The sequence below is a fragment of the Pyxicephalus adspersus genome, chromosome 7 (assembly GCF_032062135.1).
Source record: "Pyxicephalus adspersus chromosome 7, UCB_Pads_2.0, whole genome shotgun sequence".
Classification (NCBI taxonomy): domain Eukaryota; kingdom Metazoa; phylum Chordata; class Amphibia; order Anura; family Pyxicephalidae; genus Pyxicephalus; species Pyxicephalus adspersus.
In genome coordinates, this window is record NC_092864.1 from 39408532 (window position 1) to 39429399 (window position 20868).

General features: G+C 36.9%; 1 protein-coding gene across 1 annotated transcript in view; it reads right to left on the bottom strand.

Moving 5' to 3' along the window:
- Window positions 1-1913: 1913 nt before the first annotated feature.
- Window positions 1914-20868, bottom strand: part of CACNB4 (calcium voltage-gated channel auxiliary subunit beta 4) — a gene marked incomplete in the record, with an annotated part of 90788 nt that continues 71833 nt past the window's right edge. Inside the window, 4 exon segments of the mRNA XM_072418151.1 lie at window positions 1914-12246; window positions 13838-14002; window positions 15008-15103; window positions 16461-16612. Of these exon segments, the coding sequence (XP_072274252.1) occupies window positions 11986-12246; window positions 13838-14002; window positions 15008-15103; window positions 16461-16612 (674 nt within the window).

Genomic DNA, 20868 nt, shown 5'->3' on the forward strand with positions numbered 1-20868 from the left:
CCCACTGGCTTCAGCACCTCAAACAAGTGTATTTAACTTTTTGGCTCATACTGCTGAATCATTAGACAACCAGACAATCAGATGGAAAGCTATTGCATCTTCCACATACCCCTAAGGACAGGTTTTGCTACACACTACAAGATATACTTGACTTGTCTTCTTCAATATTCTCACAATGAAGCACCAATGCCATCTTGTTTTTTACTGGTGGATGGCGTGGAGCAGATAAGATTCTGTCACCTGTTTCAAAATGTTTTTTTTTGTTACTGCATCCATTGACTCAGGGGTCTGATTTAATAAATCTTTCCAAGGCTGGAGAGGATACACTTTCATCAGTGAAGCTGGGTAATCCAGTAAACCTGGAATGGATTTCTTAAAAGTCATTGGGTATTTGCCTTGAATTCTGGACCAGATCTATTCCAGGTTTACTGGATCACCCAGCTTTACTGATAAAAGTGTATCCTCTACAGCCTTGGAGAGCTTTAATAAATCAGGCCCAAAGTATGTTCCTTTAATCCCTGATTTCAATTTATGAAAAAAAAAGGCCCAAGGTGCCAAATCTGATGAATATGGAGGATGTCCTAGCGTAGTAATGTGTTTGTCGGTCACAAAAAGTGCTGTGTGAGAAGAAGCGTCGTCCTGATAAAAAATTAAACCATTTCCCCACATTTCTGCCATCTTTTCCTGACATTCTCTCAGCTTTGTCAGAACTTCTTTACAATATCGTTGGGTCACTGTGGTGCTTTCTTGAACCCATTCTGCCAAAATGATGCCACCTCAGCTTGCTGCAGAATGGCAGCACAAATTTCGCTGTGGCACTCTTTTTTTCTTTGGTGTAAAATTGTACTGAAAATTTCAAATTGACTACTCAGCTTTTACAATTTTCGTGATTTTAGCACAAAGGGGAAACACAACTGCATGAAATGGTGACTTAGAATAAACTAAACAGCAAAGAGTGCTGAACTGTGTTGTCCAGGTCTTGACAAGCTTACCCATTCATGTCAAGTGGTCATAATCATCTCACTGCCTTGAGACAGCAATTACAACATGAACACTTTTTATTTGTTTCAATGCACTAAAATGGCTATTACTGTTATAAACCAGCATATATAGGTCCCTAAAGACAATTATTTAACACCCCTACCGCAGTCACATACCCATAGAAGTCCAAAAATGATAGAGAGAAGAACATCAAATTAGCATTTAACTTCTAAAATAGTGTATTGAGCTTCTTCAGGAGGAATATTGGAATTAGTTCCCTGTCACTGGAATAGCTGTTCCCACTGAAAATTAAAACACCATAATCACCAGGACATAGAGGGAGAGTCTACAACCCCATCGGAGACACAGACAGCTACAAAGCAAAAGAGATTTCAAATTTTCATCACTCTAAACTGACTAAGCATATTGTTTAATCCCTGCTGAAAAGGGGTCACCTATACCCCACCACCATCACAATGCATTAACTTTTGCATACATGCTACAAACAATGAACCTAAATATTAGTCTGGCACGCCTCTCATAGGGCCTGATTTATTAAAGTCTTCACGGCTGGAGTGAATACACTTTCATCAGTGAAACAGGGTGATGCAGCAAACCTGGAATGGATTTCTTCAAAGTCATTGCTAGCAAATGTTTTGAATCCTTGACCAGATCTTTTCCAGGCTTGCTGGATCACCCAGCCTTACTGATGAAAGTGTATCCTCTCCAGGCATGTCGGGTCTGAACAAGCCTTTACTATTGCCAATGTCAGGCATTTCAGGACGGTGTGGGACCAAATGTAAGCCAGGTGAGGAAGGATTGCGAGCTCTGCTGAAGTAAATGAAGTAAAAGTGTCATTTTTTTTTTTTTTAGTTCACTGAACGTCCTGTGTATGTTTCCATTTAAAGCAAAGAAGACACACCACACATACCTTTACAAGATTTTTTTTTATTATAGAAAAAATGTTAATGCAGTTAATTTTTTTTTTACACTTCTAAATTCCATAAAACAAGTCCAGAGGAATTAGGATGCTGAAAGCATGCAGTCTGCATTTGCTTTGTTAAATGTTCCTTTTTTTCACAAAAATAACACCAATTTTTTTTTATCTCTGTAAGCCACTAAAGCAAGGGAGAGCAGAGCATGCAACACTGTACGTCTTTGCATAGTCATTTTTTTTTACCCAGCATGCCTTGTCAAATGCTACACATATCCATAGATAAAAGTAGAAAGGGTTAGTCAGCAAAACGAAAAAAGAAAAAATATACAATTTTTTTTATGACTGTTTTGGTTTCGTAAAGGCAAAAATTTGTTTTTTTCCACAGTCTAACTTCAAATGATCGGCTTTGGGTATACTTGTTTTTATAACAAAGTTGTAAATACTTCCAACATGTTTTTTTTTATTATGTTAATTGCTACCACTTCAAGAATTATTTAAGATTATTTAGAGAATGTCGGTGTTATATTTGCTCAGCCATTCTTAAAATTCCTTTATCATAAACTCTTTTTAAAATACACATAAACCACTGTTCAAACACAATCTACATATGTGCTCTTACTAAAGTGTTCCCGTCCCCAACACACAGTAAAGAAAGTCATTTTGTAAGCAAGACCGCCATTCTATACAGTGCAACATTTATAATAAGAGCCAGTGACATCAGTGAGACCAGCATACAAAGTTTAATTTATTCAGAATTTCTGTTTTTTGTTCTCAAAAGTATGTTTTATTGGTACCTTACACTTGTACTCTTCATATCATTTCCATTTGATCAAAAGTTTTGCAATTTCTACTTTCTTTTAAAATAAATTAGAATTTATATATATACAATGTATGTATAAATAAATATATATATATATATTGTCAAATTGAGGGACAATTTGTTTAAAAATTGTGTATCATATGCTCCCAAATCTTTTAGGCTTGTCAAATGCTTATTTTTTTCCAAACAAAAAAAAATTATCTACATTCAGAATATTGAGATAATTTGTTTATTGACAAATTGCACAATATGTTTTGTAGGCATGAGAGGGACAATTTTATCCTGAAAATTAAAAGTTTTTCATAGAGGTTAGTAGACTATATTTAAGATAGTTCGCTTTTATTTCATTTGTTTTGTAATTTTTTTATTTTTGTAAAATATTTATTATTCATTGTATTATTTGTAAAAAAAACATTATTTATGTTTTTTTTAATTTGTGACATGTTTATTATTTCTTGTACTATTTAAGAAAAGTAAATATTTTTTTTATCTTAAAAAATATGAAATTATTGATATTATTAAATATGTATTGATTGTATTTTTGTAAAAAAAAAACTAATATTTATGTTTTACATTTTTATTATCTTGAAAAATATGTATTATTGGTTGTATTATTTGTAAAAATATATATATGTTTTGTATTTTTTATTTTATAGTGGTTTGTATTTGTGTTATTAAACCTTTTCTTCTTTGTTTATTTGATTGTTCTGTGTTTATTCAGATCTAAAAAAAAAAGGGGTGTTACCAGTCCTGGACAACTACCATTCACAGCTAGGCAGACAGGATCTTTTTCAAACAAAATCATCTGGTTTTTGCAACCATTAGCAACTGCCTATACAGTAGGTTTTTAGGCGTTTTCTTTTTAAAGCCCTGTTGCAAATACATGTAAAATCCTTTGCAGGCATTTTAAACATTTATTAAAGTCTATGGAGGTAGCAAAGGTGGCAAATCACATTGATCATCCAGAAAACCGCATGGAAATGCTGCCACCTCCTGCCATCTATTAATCGAAGGATAATAAACAGACCAATTTTCTTATATGGTAAATGCAATTTTGCAAGCGTTTTTGGGCATTTTTTAAAACTGTTTTAAAAAACCTTAGGTTGAACAAGCCCTTACTGTTGCCATGAATTTTTGTTTCACTTTTTTATTTCTGATTTTTTTCTGTTAAATCAAATGAAATAAATACTAAAATAATGAGACTACTAAGGGGCAATTTTTTGTAACAAAAGCTTCCATAACTGAAATACCAAAGCCAATTGCACCAAAAGCTTACTCTCATGTTTCCACTGTACTTCAAAAAATCTCATGATTTTTTGAGGAAATTAAGGTAAAATGAAAACTCTCAGATTATCTGTACCAATAGTCCTAGAAGATCTTAAGGATGTCACCAGTCTAGTAATTGAGTCCTATTTACTTATTATATTAGCAAAGAGATCAGTTGGGAGGATGTGTAGGGCTGTGACCCATAGCAATGACAAAGATTTCAGTTTACTGTATTCAGATCCGTAAAATATTAATTCTGTTCAGTTGCTAGGAGTAATGTTGCACATCATTTTTGACTTCATTAAAAATGTTTTCTGCACATTCTAAAGATTTCTAACCTTCAAAATGACTTCTTTGCCACATCATTGAGGGCTATTGCGTGTTTAGGTGTCCAGTCCCCTATATTACAATCTTGTTTTTCTTTTTTCTTTTTTATACATCATACTGTAATCCCTATGGATCTTCATTTTCTTTGTACATAAAAAACTGCATTTTAGGTATCTAGAGCTTCAAATGAAATGTACGCATCTATAAAATTAATATTCACAAACTGCCATTAATTGTCACAAATGACCATTGCATGAAACGCTTAATGAAGACGTCCTTTACCGGCTCTAACAACGTACAGATTTGTTTTTTTGACTATTTTTAAATCATATCAATATTAAAAACACAGCTGCCATACTTGACAATCATAATATTTTTTTTGTAAACTAGTTACCTTGTGCTAATTAATACAAATGTGCTTTATTTGTTCTCTTTCAAATATTTCCTAGTTTTGGCAAAATATATATTTATATATTTATATTCTAGTTCTATACAATACATTATTTGGTCTATTCACCAGAAAACAATTCAGGTTTACATGTGCCCAAAAGTTACTATTGCATGTGGAAAGTGCACGGTTAGAGATGGAGTCAGAGAGGTCAGCCGTGTGTGATGGGTAGGCACCTTCATTGGAGGAAAATTTATGCCGTCAATCAAGGAAAGGCAACAATGGACCCTCTTGTTTTTAGGAAACTACAGCCTAGCCTGGGCATTCTGAGACTTGCAGTTTGTAATTTACTCGAGGTCGACTGCTAAAAATAATGCACAGAACCAATGTATTAACCTCTAGGAGCATGCATCTTTCTAATATATTCACAGCCCCCGCCCTATTTTATACAGGAAAATGTTGAAATGTCATACAGCTTAGTTCACATTTCAAATTTAGGACATATAGCACTTTAGTGTGCTAATGTGCATCAAAGGGAATCTGTAATTTGCCCATGCAGGGCAGGGCAACAAGATCTATTTAGTGCCAATTCCCCAACAGTACATATTCATCCTGCCTTTACTTCCCACTTCGATGTTCAGCCATTGGGAGGAAAGAAAATCCCTGGTACATTTAGGTAAGAAGGAGCATGTGCCTCTCTTCCCATCTCACATTAGACCTGATTTATTATACCTCTCCGCCGTTGATAAAGCAAGACTTTTATTGAAGAACCTGGGTGATTCAGCAAAGCTGCAATAGATCTTGTACAGTATCAAAAATTTTTGTCATCTAATAGTAAATGATTTTTAGAAATCTGTGCCAGGCTTGCTGGATCAGCCAGGAACTCCTATGATACTCTATCCTCTTCAGTCTTGGATAATTTTATAAAATCAGGCCCATCGAAAAGTCCTTGCTTTGGGAGTCCAATGCTGTCACATGACAACTGGAGCATTAGCCATGTGTAAGCTCCAACTATAGTGACATGGAGCTAGCACATGACTGGTCTTAGAAAGAACTGGACTTAGAAAGCAAAGGAATGCAAGGAAAGATGAATGAATCCTGCTGGAAGTGGAGCATTAACTTAAAGCAGGCCCATGAAATAAAGCTGAACTCCAGTTGGATAAAATCTGGCTCCCCAACTTTTACAGGCCACATTGCTTGTGAAAACTAGACTTTTCTTTGCTTCTACCCTGGATGTTTAGCAGGCCATGGGCATCACAACACCAGACCAGTAGTCACTGCTGATCTTGCGTTGTACTTGGATGAGATAGACATGACCAGAGGGGAATGGCGTGGTGGAACCGGTTGTCACCACATGGGTAGGCAAGGATGAATTCATTGGTGCTGTGTTTTAGATTAGCACCTCTTTCTATAAAAGCCCTCCTAGAATAAACAAACCATATTGCCTTCATACATGTATAGGGCATTTATATTTTAGTATTTTGCTAGCCTGCAGTTGCGCTTTAATTGTAAAAGCTCAAAACCCTATTAATTATTCTGTGCATTGTTAGGGCATCGATACCATGGACAATCACAATTCTTCAGTGTTCTTCCCATATTTTAAATAACACATAACAATACATGTACTATGTACAAATACTGTATGTTTAAAAATGCACAAAAAAAGAACAGTAAAAGCTCACCTAAATGCACATAATTGCATGTCAAAATACATGCATCAACATGAGCCATCATTGCATGGTATTGCATGCATCTAGGTCACAAATGCGGAACAAAATGTCTATAGGTATGGCAGGACTCCTAATGTGGGTGAGCAGATAGATATGGGTGAGAATGGGTGCGTAAATTAAGGGGATGACGAGGTAAATATATTTACGATCAGGGTCTATTTTTGGAAATGCCCCAATATGAAGTTTTAAAATGACTCTCTCCTTCGAAAAAGGATGGTTTGCTGCCCTAGAAGTTTGTCATTTTTTTCTCCTTGCACCAATGCTATCCAATTAAATGACATTTACTCTTTCTGACATTGGAGAGATGTGAATATTTTTCTGTGCACCACACAGTCTCCAATAAAAAAAAGAAAATCTACCATGACAAATATATCACACATTATAAAATTTCATAGTAACTAGTCTCATTTCTTCTAGATTCTTGACAAATGAAAACAAAAATCTGATTGGCTGCTACAGTGCTTTGATTTGTGCAGTCAGAATAATACATAATACAATTAAAAAGCAACAAAACACAAAAAAACAAATCTTGTTAAAAAAAATTACCCTTTTATTGCTTCAAATCTGGTATTGGGCTCTATGTCAAATACTTTTCTAGGCTAATAATTATATTATTAAAAAATAAGCATGCAAAAAAACTAATGTGTAAAGTGAGAAACTCAAAGCAACCAATCAAACTCCATTGCTTATCAAACCCTACTGCAGGAAATTGTAATTTTATTGGTTGCTAGCATTCTCTGCACTTTTCATATTTTCATCTCGACTTGCACTAGTTTACTGAATAAGTCTACAGCTGTGATTTTTGTGATTGAAAAGTATATCTCTCATAGAGGCATACTACAATAAAAAAGTAAGTATTTTTGTAGACTGAACCAATGTACAGCCAAAAAATTTACTAGTAATTTCCTAGGAACTAGTGGCCTTTGGGATTTAAAGCATGTGGAAAAAAAGAATCCTTGTCCACAGCAGATTTTTAATTACATGTCTCCTTTTCATATCAAGGAGAATGAAATTCTACATAAAAATTAATAAATGTAACAAAAAGAGTGCCTGCTTCAGAAAAAGTTTAATCATGAGGTCCATTGTGAGGTTGTGAAGCCTGCATGAGTTGGCTGTAGTCTTCAAAAATCCCCTCAAAAAAATGGCCGCTCCCTTTGCATAAAGGAGACTGCTCAGTTTTAAAATGCAATTCCTATGCCACAAACATAATGGTAGTGAAATATGTTACATTCGTTCTTACAAAAAATTGCTTTTCAAGTTTATTGATAATTTTTTGCTCTTCTGTACCCATGAAATACTGGTTGCATTATATATTGGTAATTTTGGTAAATGTAACTTATCCCTCTCTTGAATGGGAGGTAGATAAAATTGTATGAGTGTTGTAGTGTCCTTACAGCTGTTGAATGCTGATAAGAGGTCAAAGGTTTTTGGAATTACAAATAAAGTGTTTGGAATCACTACAGACCACCCCAAATTATTGTTCATGGTCACCCTAGGTAACACTCAACACCTTGTACTGGTAAACCTCATCATCGTTCAGGAGGTCATTAATGATCTATTATATTGGATTACTAATGACCATCTGCTAATGACTGATATTATATTACTATACTATAAATATACAGCAATGGGCCTTTGTAGCACAACATGAAATACCACACCCAGACAATTTATCCGCTTTGTGAATGGTCAAGGGTTTGTTATAAGGATGGCATGGATTGGATTCATTTTTTCAAGGGTGCCAGTGCTGGTAGAAGTGCTGATAAGCTTTAGGTAGGGAATTATAAAGTGAATATTACTTTGGTGTTAGGGATTAGTGTGGGGTAATTTAAATTTTAGGTTCAGTGGTTAAGAGATTCAGTAGAAATGTTAATGTTCCGCTTTGAGTTAACTGCAAAGTGCTCATTTAAATAGTTACAGCCAAGGCAATGCAAGACGTGAGGCCTAAGTGGCTGATTATCTGGCCCCATTAACTATGCATTAGGTGATGAGCGACCCCATAATGCAATACAAAATTGTAGGAGGACATTAGAAATGAAATGCCTGGCTACGGCAACCAGTCCAATATGTTGGGCCTATGCTCCTAGTGACTACTTTTCTTAAGTTAGGTGCTTCCATATCTGTACAATGCAGACCTATCATACAGAGGAAAAGAACTGTGTTGTCCATAACAATTAGTGGTAGTCAGATTCTGGACAGAGTTTATTTGAACTAATCTGTCTTTGGATCGGAACTTGGAATCTGATCAATCCGAGTTCTTATCCGACATTTTTATACCTGTTTACTGTATGTTTATGGCCAGTGTTATATTGGACCTAGTCGTAATTAAATGTGACACTCTACTGCCCTGCAGCCTATGCTACCTATGCTAATTATTCAGCATCCCATTATGCCTGGCTAATTTTAATATTTATTCTTGGTGCGTTCCTGACTTTTAATCCTTCCGGAAGATACAGTATATTACACATTCACAAAAAAGACATGCTATTTTTTGCACTTAGGAATTATAAACATACATTTTCAGAACCAGCACATAAATGCCGTTTCTCATTATTTTGTTCTTCTGCCCAAAAATGCTTCAGTCTGAATCCAAGCTGAGGAATCCTTATCAACCAGCAAACTGGTGGCCTCCAAGCTGGGGCTCTGGAGCTTCAAGGCTCTGAACTCCCCGTGCTGGTATACATTGATACCTCTGACCAGGTGCACCATCACTGTTTATCTATATACAATATAACTCATGAGTATAAAAAACAAGTTGATGTTTTTTAGTATTAATTTTTTGCTAACATGTTTACCATTATATACAAAAGCTTTCCTGGGGGGTTCAGTCCACCCAATTTTGGGTACACCAGCAAATGGAAGGACAATTATCCACATTTTAAGGACGGGTAAATTACTCACTAGCTTCTTTTATCTAACAACCCAGATTTCTGCACCCAGGGTTCAACTCTGCCCTCCTAAGGCAGTCCTTGCACGTGGGGCTTTAACTAGGTCGAATTTAGAAGGAGTGGGGACCCCATACGGGGGAGGTATCAAGCCAGAAGGTTTGGCTCTCAAGTTGGCTTTTGGAATCCTTGCAAGATATAAGAAGCCAGTGCATTAATCACCAGGTCACTGTCCACCTTGGTAGAATTCACCCATTCACCAATTCTGTAAAGCAGCACAAAGAGGCGAAGCAGCTAATCAGATTTCAGTTGACTGTCATATCAGTGAGACATTCATTCTGACCGGCTGCTATAGGTTATTGCACTGACCAACATGCTCATTGCCCCACGAAGAGGCCCGTTTACTGGATACCTGAATACTGATCCTAAGCTACTGAGGTAGGGAACCTCATCGAGACACACACAGAAAATACAAACATGAGCATTTGTGAAATGTTTTTTGAATATTTAAAATGACATCTTCCTGTGTGTTGTAAAAGTTACTTCAGATTTTAACACCCTCTTTTTTTTTAGCATAGAATTATGAAATCTGCATTTATACTATATAGTAAAAATAAATGTATAGTTTTTTTTAATAAACATCCTTTTTTTATACCCCCCCACCCATATTCCTGTCCTGGTTATTATTTTAAAGTGAATGCAACATGCTCAAGTAGACTTTCCAGTCAATTTACCCAAATTCCAACAGGAATTGGTTTATATATTGGTTCCAACTGGAACTGTTCATTTGGAATTTCCCAGTGAAGGAAATTGTACCTATACGTGCTTTGAGGTGTAGCCTAAAGCACAAGTTCCCCATTTAGATTATCAAGACACCAAGGCAGTTTGCGCTTGCAGAGTGTCCTTACATGGATACTGTTAGGCTGCATTGGCATTTAATGAAGACTTGTCATTGTGGCAGTATCTAGCTAGTGCAGGCCTACCTACAGCTTAGGACTTACATCAATGGTGACTATGAGAACCAATAGACATGGGGTTATTATGAATTGGCTAGCTACTCCGACAGGTCTACCTATGTGACTTGTCTCTTTTGTTGTCGAATAGTAGGAGCAGCTGTGTTGAGAAAGTAATATCAGTTATGCAAAAAGTTGATTGTGATAACATTGGCTGGTACACACTGATATTGTCATCTAAGATTTGGACTTTTGATACACAAGGAAAGCCTTTCTTAATCACGTAATCCTAGATTAACCCAATAAAAATTTTGAGGTCTCATGAAATGTCTAATAAAAACATAAATAAAATGTATTGGGTATATTAGTGGAAAAAAAATTACCCTTACGTTGATAATAATGTGAAAGAATGGTCTCCTTAAAGTGGTGGTCACCCACCAAATACTATGGAGATCTCTGGTGTCATGCTGCTGGCTCTGCCACGTGGGGTGGGTTTAGGAACTATGCAGACACCAGCAAATGGAAGGTCAATTATCCATAGTTCAAGGAACCCCTGCCAACCTCTGGAGGAGCGCTAAGGTTCCACAGAACCCTGGTTGAAAAATGCTGTTCATATGACCTAAAAAAGTAGTTCTTTAAGGAAATAAGGCTACAATTTTGCAAAGTAACCACATTGACAGGCATTCCAGCAATGTGGTATATGATTTTTTTGCTCAAGCGAGAAGACTTTCTTATTCCCCTATCTCTATGTTGTAAAACCATAGTAAGATTTTAGGATCTAATGTCAAATGATCCCTCACTTATTCAGTAAAAATATGTTAAATGTAGGTCTTCAAGAAGAATAGTAGATAATTAATCTTTTTATTCCAAACAGCATTCTTAATGTACTATGATGTGTTTTTTTTTTTTAATTCAGTGAAATGGTACTGGGCTACTCTGTAGTCACTTGTTTATGACTACAAACTGTCTTTTGGGTCTAAAGACAACTTGTTAAAAGTGTTTTTCAGTGTTTAAAACTGAAATTTTGCCTTGTTTATGTTAATAGTAGGCTATTTCCTATGTTGAGGACACCAACACTTATGGGCCTAAAGTGAACTAGTAGTTTTGACAAACCTGGTAAGTCTTCTGTGTGCCACCACAGATAAGCGTATTGGTAAGCTGTCATGATAGGTTGGTACACTTGCAAGGCTATCAGAAGGTGCTGTGTTTGTGATTTGGTCTCTCTGGCAGTCTTTCTTGTACTAAGAAGGGCTTTGTCTTCTCATGTGAGGAGACCCAACAAGCGTCCCACTGCCCTGAGCTTTGAGAATTAAGGCAGAGAACTGATGCCCTAGGTTACAAATGGATGTGTGCAATACTCCATGTAAACACATACTGCTCTAATAGTAATGTCAAAGTAAAAGACCTGTGGATAGGGCACAATAAATCTCTACCTACACGTATATACGTATATGAATATGGTATTTTGCCTGTGATACAGCATCGAGTGACACTCCTACAGCTGGCAAAATAAAGTGGTCTGTATTTTCTATCTACCTCATGGTTCTGCAAGTCAAGTGACCTTTTTGTTGACTGTCAGGCCTGCTAAGCCTCAGCAAACAATTCATTGGTTTGTTTGCTGGACAGCAAATTGGTCAGCAACCAAATACATTTTGTCAAGTTCCAAAGGAAAAAAATAAAGAAAAAGGAAAGAAAAGCTCAAAGCCTGTGCCTCGAATCATGGCTATATCCTCCAGGAGAGCCGCGGTTTCGGTGAGGTTTATAAGTGTCCTGGTAGGAATCAGAGTATTCTTCTTCCACAAGAGGATAATGGTCGCGACTATGCTGGGAACTGGAAGACAAGCGGTTTCTGCTTTTCCGAGCTCTTTCACTGTGGTAGTTTTCATCCGAAGTCATTAAACTTCGTCTTTCGATGGGGGAATTTTCGGTCGAATGGTTTGTGTGCCTCATGCGCTGACCCTACAAAACACAGAAGAATTAACATGTTAAGGGCAGCACAGTTTGCTCAGAGGTTAGCATTTTTGCCTTTGGAGCACTAGGTCCTAGGTTCAAATCTTGGCCAGGACAACATCTGCAAGGAGTTTGTACGTTTTCCCCATTGGCGTGGGTATCCTGGACACTCTGGTTTCCCTCCACATCACAAAAACATGCAGGTAAGTTAATTGCCTTCCCCTTAAAAGTGGTAATAACATATGACTATGGTAGGGACATTAGATTTTTAGCCTCTTTGATAGACCGCTATTGACATGACATTGGACTTTATAAAACACCCTGTAAAATGTCTGTGCTATATAAATACAAGTAAATAATGAAGCAAAGTAGACTTTCAATTTTAAAGATAGTCTTCATAACTATCTAAGAGGGACAAGCAGGAAATTCTTGGCATAAGTATGCTTAAAAATGCCAATTTTTATTCAAACATTGCAAACATATTTACAAGACATACAATTTCATAAAAATGCCAACATATAGGCATAATGTGGTCACCATCACATGTGATACGGTTGATGATAAACTATCCAAATTATATTCCCCATGCATTACGCGGATAGAACTGTTTCTTCATGGGATAGATAGCAACATAGCAGGTAAAATCACTCGGTAACAAAAGCAATATCAAGAGCTCTGCATGGATGTCAACAGAACAAACTATAGTGGTAATTTAATACTGAAAAACTTAGAAAAGACTCATCGCCAACGTATAATAAACCACTGTCCTACACGTAGCCTGCAATGGGAATCTGCAAATTCTATTAATTGAAGATCTGGTTTGTATAAGAGTATGTGTGTGCTGTTGCATGTTTCAGTAATAGTATGTGCAGTATTTAGATGAACAATTTTAACCTGAATGTTTCATATTTTTTTTTTAATTAAAAGCAACTTCTGAATAGATTGAAGGGAGACAATGATAAATCAAAGTGCAAAGAGCATTGTGATGTAGAATTTCAGATGAAGATGTACCTACAAGAAAATTCACAATGCCCCTAAAGGCCATTTTGTGCCAGCAGATTTTTAACAGTATTTTTATATATTTTTGTAATAGTACAAGTAAAAGCTTAGCTATTGCAGGAATGAGGATGATAATATAAAACACCAACAGTGAAATACAGCCCCCAATAGCAGAAAATTATATAAACCCACTTTAAGTGCACAAGAATACGTTGCAAAGCTTGATATTCTCTTGTAAAATTACCAGTGGTATAATTACTATGCTGCACATATTATGTGCAGAAAAGGAAAGCTGTGGGTGGGTGGGCTGTTGGGTGGGTGGGACTCAATAGTCCCCCCAACTACAGGTTACATACAGGAAACTGAAGTGGAGTTTATACTAGAAAAATTACCCTGCACAAGTACACAGAGCAGTCCTGGTACATCTTTATTACAGGAAACAAGTTTAACACAAAGGTAAAATGGCACAGACCTGTAAGAAATACACAAAAGACATCAAGATTCAAGTAATTCTAGTACATCTGTTCTTGTAATAAAGAACATGTAGCCCAGATTTAGGCATAAAGTACTGACATGAATGCTTCTGAGCCTAACCCTGTACCTGTATTGATGTAAGCGCAGTAGATCCTAGATTTCTTCCTAGAAGGGGTGTCATGGGAGTACTGCTCGTGGTATGGGTAGCTCTCCAATATGCTTCTAGGTACTCCGCTAAGTGCTCACAGGCATCTTCCAGTTGATTCTCATCCAAAATCACATCAAACATTTCCTGGTAAACAAACCGGATATTACATTTCCACTAAAAATACACAAATATTTTCTTGAATTATGAGCTAAGCCCCACCAACCGTTCATTTCTCTGTGTGTTGAGTACACTTCAGTGTCTAATAATGTAATATTGACATATTTGGATGCTGGAGGACTGTGCACAATGCACTGTGTACATTGCCGTGAAGGGTCACCTATCTTGAGTTCTGTCCTAATAACTGACACGCTGGAGATAAATTTACTATCATCTGTCTTCACTCTGACACTTGAGCTCTGAATGGGAGAGAATACAATTTATAATTAAACTTTAATTTTTAGGAACTAAGGATGCTTTAAAAATATAAAATAACAGTGGAGATGAGTAGTTTACAACTAACGTAACTGGTTCAGGTTAGGTCTTTAGAGAGCATCAGTAGTGAGAGGTTAAAATGAAACCATCTAGACTTCTGTGCTTTATCTGCATGCATCAAGAATGCATGAGTGCCAAACCACTAGTATTTTAAATTCTGCAAATCCCTCCAGTACATTTGCATGTGGTGCCTTTTGTAAACGTTTGCTTGTAACATAAAATATATATGCTTTTATTATGTGTTTATGTATTTAATAAACATCATCATTTACAATAACCTACCTGTTACCTACATAAAGCAAACAGAGGACTATGACAAAATACATTCAACAATGCATGTTTTTTTAAATCTAAAAATGTATTTGTAACATAAAAGGCCACCTGCAATGCATAATAAATCAGATTATTAGTCTTATTTTTGGAAATCCGCAAAAGGCCATAAATGTTACAGGGGGTGTATGATGTTATGAATGCTCTTCAACTGGCTCACCAAAAAGAGAAATACTGGTATTCAATGATTCAATGGACAGATCGGAAATGGCTTAGAACCAAATAGCAAAAAAACAACTTTTTATGGCACTGTGATGGGGAAGTTATTCCTTTTGATCAGGAATAGAACAGAATATTGCCAATAATCAAAATTATAAGAATACTTACTGGTGGGCACTGTGCAAGTTTGTCAGCAGCTACTAACTGCACATTTAGGTGTTTGCTTTGGGATTTTCCTCTAGATTTAATAAGCCGCTGCAAAACCTAAAAAGAGAAGGAAAAATGTAATGCTAGTTTTGTATAGGATATACAAAGTTTTATCTCTTTATGGATGTTTAAATTCTGGATGGCCAGGGCCTTTCTTTAAGGTCCCTTTCACACAAATCGTCCTGAAACTCAAACATTATAATATATTAAAACCCATGTGGCCCTCCCAACCTACCCATATGCCTCCTAACCCCTTCCCTCAGCCTTAGTCTATACAATTATCTTTTCCAAATGTCCTGATCATACAACGTACAGATGTCTTTTTTCTCAAAGATATCCAGTGGTTGGTGGATAGTGCAGAGACTGGTAATTTATTTATCACTATACTGTGAATGTTGGCTAATATTCAACCTAGAGGACTGGGAACATCTTGTGGTGTAATTGAAGTACTGCAAGGGTCATCTCTGAATTTAGGTTAAGTTTTGCAGACTGTTGATTCAGGAGCCTTTACATATAAAAAAATTGCTCGTTTTTTTAAATACCCCCCAGGACCCTTCACCAAAATCTGTCTTTTATGTAACCTCTAAAACCCCTTACTGCATCCTTCCTGCCCCATCTCACTTGGTCCTACTCCTTGATCTTCACAATGTGGCCCTCTGTATACTGCACAGGCTGTTTGCAAAATTTCCCCTAGCTGAGTTTTTATTCCTGCCATTAATAAAGTAATTAATTTTATGACCATAAAACATAAAAAAATTGTCCACTCTGGGTGTCAAATATTCTAGGTACACCACAAGGCTTACTGTAGTATTTGTATCTAAAAAAGTGGTCGCCAACCTTTTTATCACCAGCTCCTGACCGCACATGCGTGGGGAGCTGGGTGTCACTCAAAGGGTGAGAAACCTCCCCCAGAGTGACATCATTATGACATAACCCCACCCACTCTCCCATCGCAGATCTGAGCCTGCAATGGGAGAGTGGGTGGGTTGTGTCTAGGGACACAGCCCGCCTACTTCCCTGAGCCTGGGAACTGTACTGGGGACATGGTCTGTGGCTCTGGTCAGTGCATCCCCCCAGCTGGGTCCTTCTCCTGAGCCCGCTCGAGGGTGCACCGGCCAGAGCCGCGGACCACCAAAATTGTCTCACAGACTGGACCACCGGTTGGCGACCACTGATCTAAAACTCTCAATCACAATAATGTACAGTAACCTGTAGATGTAAAAATGTTTGGCAGGCATTCTGTAAGACCAGAAAGTTATATCTTGAAAAAAGCTGAAAATGTAAATCTAGAATATGATTGCAAAAATACAGAATTAAAATGATTATAAAAAAATTATCAGTAAGGAAATAACAGGAGAAGCGCATACAGATGGCTATATCCGTTAAAATGATACAAGGTGCCATACTCATTTACCTTTGGCGAAGACACTTTGACGTGAACAATTATCGGTGCTAATGAAGTCTTGATTAGTTGTGCCGGATGATTAATGGTGTCCGCATCTAGAATAACGAGCTGTAATGAACGAGCCAACTCAAATATTCTTTCTATTTCGCTCTGCACTTCAGCTGGAAAAAAGAGGATGAAAGTTATTACGCGTAATGATGGACAAATTCCTACTGGTTCAGTGAGGTTCAATGAACATCAAAGCCATTTGTTGAGGATATTTTGCTGCAAACTTTAAAATGAGCTCCAATGGGATTGTGGAAATTGTTCAAAAAAATAGATACAATTGTTTGGTGGATGTAAGGGAGGTATCATCCCCAACAACCAAAAACAATGGGAATAGTTTGTTGATATACTTTTTATATCAGCAACCTTGAAAGTTATCATGTATGTGGTGGTAAGGATTCTCATTTTTTCCCTAACATTGCCCACTGTGTGTGTTAGCAACTGTCACCAGCAATCCCAATCAAATAGTACAAATGAAAACCTAATAAAATAGGTACATTTAGTAAAAATCGCCAAAACCTCTCTCAAACAAAATCCCTAATTACTGGAAATTTAATCTGCACAATTGTAAGCAAGCAAACTAAATGTATAGATTTGCAGACCTTGAAGAAATGGCATGGTGTTCCTATTACATCAATTCTTCCCCAATACCAAAAAATATATATAACTGCTTTCCCCCAGGAAGGTTAGGGTTTTGTGGTCATTTGAGTCAAAACCTAGCAATGGGAAAAATACTTGTGAGAGTAACCAGGGTCAACCAACAAGTCTCATCCCTGAGAGCCTGATTACTCTCACAAGTTTGTAAACTGCATCCCTACTCCTTGACAAATTACTGGCAACTTGTGGGATGACTGAAAATGTTATGCTTTTATATCATGGTCTATTTTTGTAATAATTAATATATCATTATTTGACTATACTGTAATTAATAAATGAATTGTTTTTAATATACTTATCCATTTCTCTGTGCCTACAAAAAGCCTTTCTCCTCCTCTCTCTACCTCCTCTTCTTAATTACACTATACAGTGTAATTATTTGGACGTTGAGGCTTGGCACTGAACCAGTTTCACCTGTGATTATTTCAATGTACAATTCAATTTTCTGACCTGTTACGCTATTTTTAGTTTCCATAAGTATTTAAAGGAGTTGAGAACAGCAAAGTCCTTGTTGTTTCAAATAATCGAGGCCAAAAAGGCCAAAGACAGAGTAATGATTCTAAATGATGAAATGTATTGCAATGATGAAATTGTAGGAAAGTTTATAAATGTCTCTAGTCCTGAAGCATTTCACCATTAGGCTTTCTCACGGGATGAATAGACTGCCAATTTTACCCCATATAGAAACAATCCAATAAGTTCTCAGGATATGATATTCCATGATATATTAGTCCAATACTAGGAATCATCAAGAGGTGATAAAGAGTAATTGTCAGAATTGGATTCACTTATCCAGGTGGTCCCAGTAGCTGGAAAGAGCAATGTGTAATGGATGGAGGCAGCAGACCCACCTCTGGTTCAGTGTAAGGCAGAAGTATCTGTAAAAGACTGTAGACGTCCAAAAGTTCTAAAAGTACTTCTGTGTGCCGCCATCTTGGATGTGATGTCAGTAACCCGCAGGGACTCAGAGCTGGTAATCAAGTGACACGCTATAGTATTTACCTACCCTCCTACTGTGGTGGCTATGTAAAGTTATGTTAAAAGTTATGTAGGGTGGCAAAGGCCCTGAAAGCTGGATTACAGAGTAATTTAACACCCTCAGAGATGCAGAAAGTTGCTTTTTCTTAGCTTTTACCTGTAATTCTTGGTTGGAATTCCACTGCTTGGAATACAAAAAGAACTGGTAGCACCATTGCTCAAAGCACTGAATAATTCATGCTCACTGTCACTCTGTCACACAGTTTTCAGGTGGCTCAGACACCGTGCGATAACACTGAAATTGATCTTGATGACTCAGTCACAAGCTTATTATGCATAAAAAGGTGCTGGTGGTCGGGTGCTCCAAGATGATTTAATTTTAAAGTGATTATTTGACTATAGTTGAGATTTTAAATAAAGGCATTCCAGTAAAATAGGTATGTTTTTTTCCTGCTGGCCAAGCCATCAAGCTCCACTCAGATATCGTGAAAACTACTGAAGTCTGCAGTAAAACCAGGACCTCCAGTAGTGTCGGAATCATGGGTCCGTGCACCTCTGCTCCTGCTAAACTCCATTAATTACAGGACATAGTAGATATGAGGACATCCAAAGGAGGAACCAGCAAGAGTTGTGGGGGGATCTAAAAGACAGACAAGACCGAAAGCTCACCTTATGGATAACTTGGCTATAAATGCAAGGAACAGACCCTGCCACAGACACCACAGTTATGTCAAATAAAATTTCAGAACAACTATAGCACAACATTGAACCATTTCTCATATAACTGCTTGTTAGAAACAACAGCCTTATATAGTTTGTATAAATCTGCCTAAATGGTTATTTTTGTACGCATCATTTTCACAATTTTCAAATATTGTGACACACAATACATTGAATATGGATATATTGTATACATCTTTTTCTGTATACAGCAATAAATTGTCAAGCTTAAAAAAATTATCAAGTTGAAAAAAATCTGCCATTCACATCTAATTATCACTTTCCCCAGTCATAGCTGTAAATAACTACACAGCTTGACTGGTACTATCAAGCTTAAAATATAGCGCGAATATTCACAACTTCACATCACAAAGGTATAAATGTACCAGTGCATTTGTTCAACTTACTTAAAGTACGTTAAAACCCTGTTACATTATTTTTTTAATTTGCTGTCTGTTACTTCCCTTCAAATTCTGTCCTGGAGATAGAAAAGGAAGTGAGAATAAATCTGGTGACCCCATTGGAAGATTTTTCCTTACCCTAGTTTTCTCATTACAATTTTAACATTTTTCATTTGCTATTACCTTGCCTTCCTTTAAAGTTTATTTATCTGAACAAGTGCAGAAATTGCAATTGATGCACACATGTGCACACTTCAATGCACATAGTAAAGAAGATTGCAAACAGGCAGATAAGAATATATATTAATGCAGAACACTATCCATAAAGCCAAATTTCAGCTGCCTAAATGTAGGCATTTTTACTATGAACATGCAAATAAGTACGGAAAGGCCTTGGCCCATGCCATAAATTCCAAAATTATATCTATGTATATCTCAAGTATTAAAGACTATTCAGGTACTGCTGCTCATGCTACTGAAGCAATTGCCTAAATTTATAATGAATACTACATATATGTACTTCTGAAACCCAATAAAGATGCCCAATCTTTGTGCCAGATATTACCCAATTTCTTTATTAAAATGGGATTTAAAATTATTCTCCAGCATACTGGCTTGTCGGCTGACACCAGTACTAAGTAAACTTATTCATCCTGATTAGAGTGGTTTTCTCCCAGTGAGAGAGGCTAGGGACAATATGACCCATACCCTTAACATCATAGATTATGCTCATAGCTGGCAATTGCAATTTATGCTTCTCTCCACAGATGCGGAGAAAGCATTCAAATGGGTAGATTGGTCTTTTCTTCTCACTACATTAGAATATTTGTGGCTGTCTGGGAGGTTTTTACAGTGCATTGGAGCCTTATACACCACCCCCACAGCCAGAGTGCGCAGAAACGGGGAACTCTCACAACCGTTCAATATCACAAATAGAACAAGACAGGGGTGCTCCTTGTCTCCATTGTTTTTAATTTTAACTTTGGAGCCCTTTTTAAGACATGTCTGTTCTAATAGGAACATAAAAGGAGTCCAAGTCGGTCATTCTGAACACAAGGTGGCAGCGTATGCAGACGACCTGTTATTTTATATCTCTTCACCAGTCACGACCCTTCCTAATCTGCTAGCAGAACTTCGAACATATGCAAATTTATCGAATTCATCTCCAGAAGTCAGAGGCTCTGAATGCTACTGTCCCGAGACAAACTCAGTTTGCTCTAACACCGTTTTTCCTTTTTAGCTTGGCGTCCAATTCTATTAAGTACCTAGGTACACAGATACCTCCTGACTTAACTTTTTGACACTCCTCAACTGTATTAGAAATGACCTCCAGAAATTGCGTCAAATAGCCTTTTTATGGTTTGGGAGGTGGAATATAGTGAGGATGAACGTGATGCCTGGAGTGTTATATATGTTACAGGCACTCCTGGTACATGTTCCTTTGCATATTATGAGTAAATTCAGGTTGGAGTTTACAAGGCTTATATGGTCTTCGGGCTCTCCTCAGATAGGAGTTGAAATTTTGAGACTTTCAAAGGCAATGGCATTTCCAGACCCAATATAATAACAACAGGCGGTCCCCTTGGATAGGTTGTTGGACTGGTGTACTAACAGTG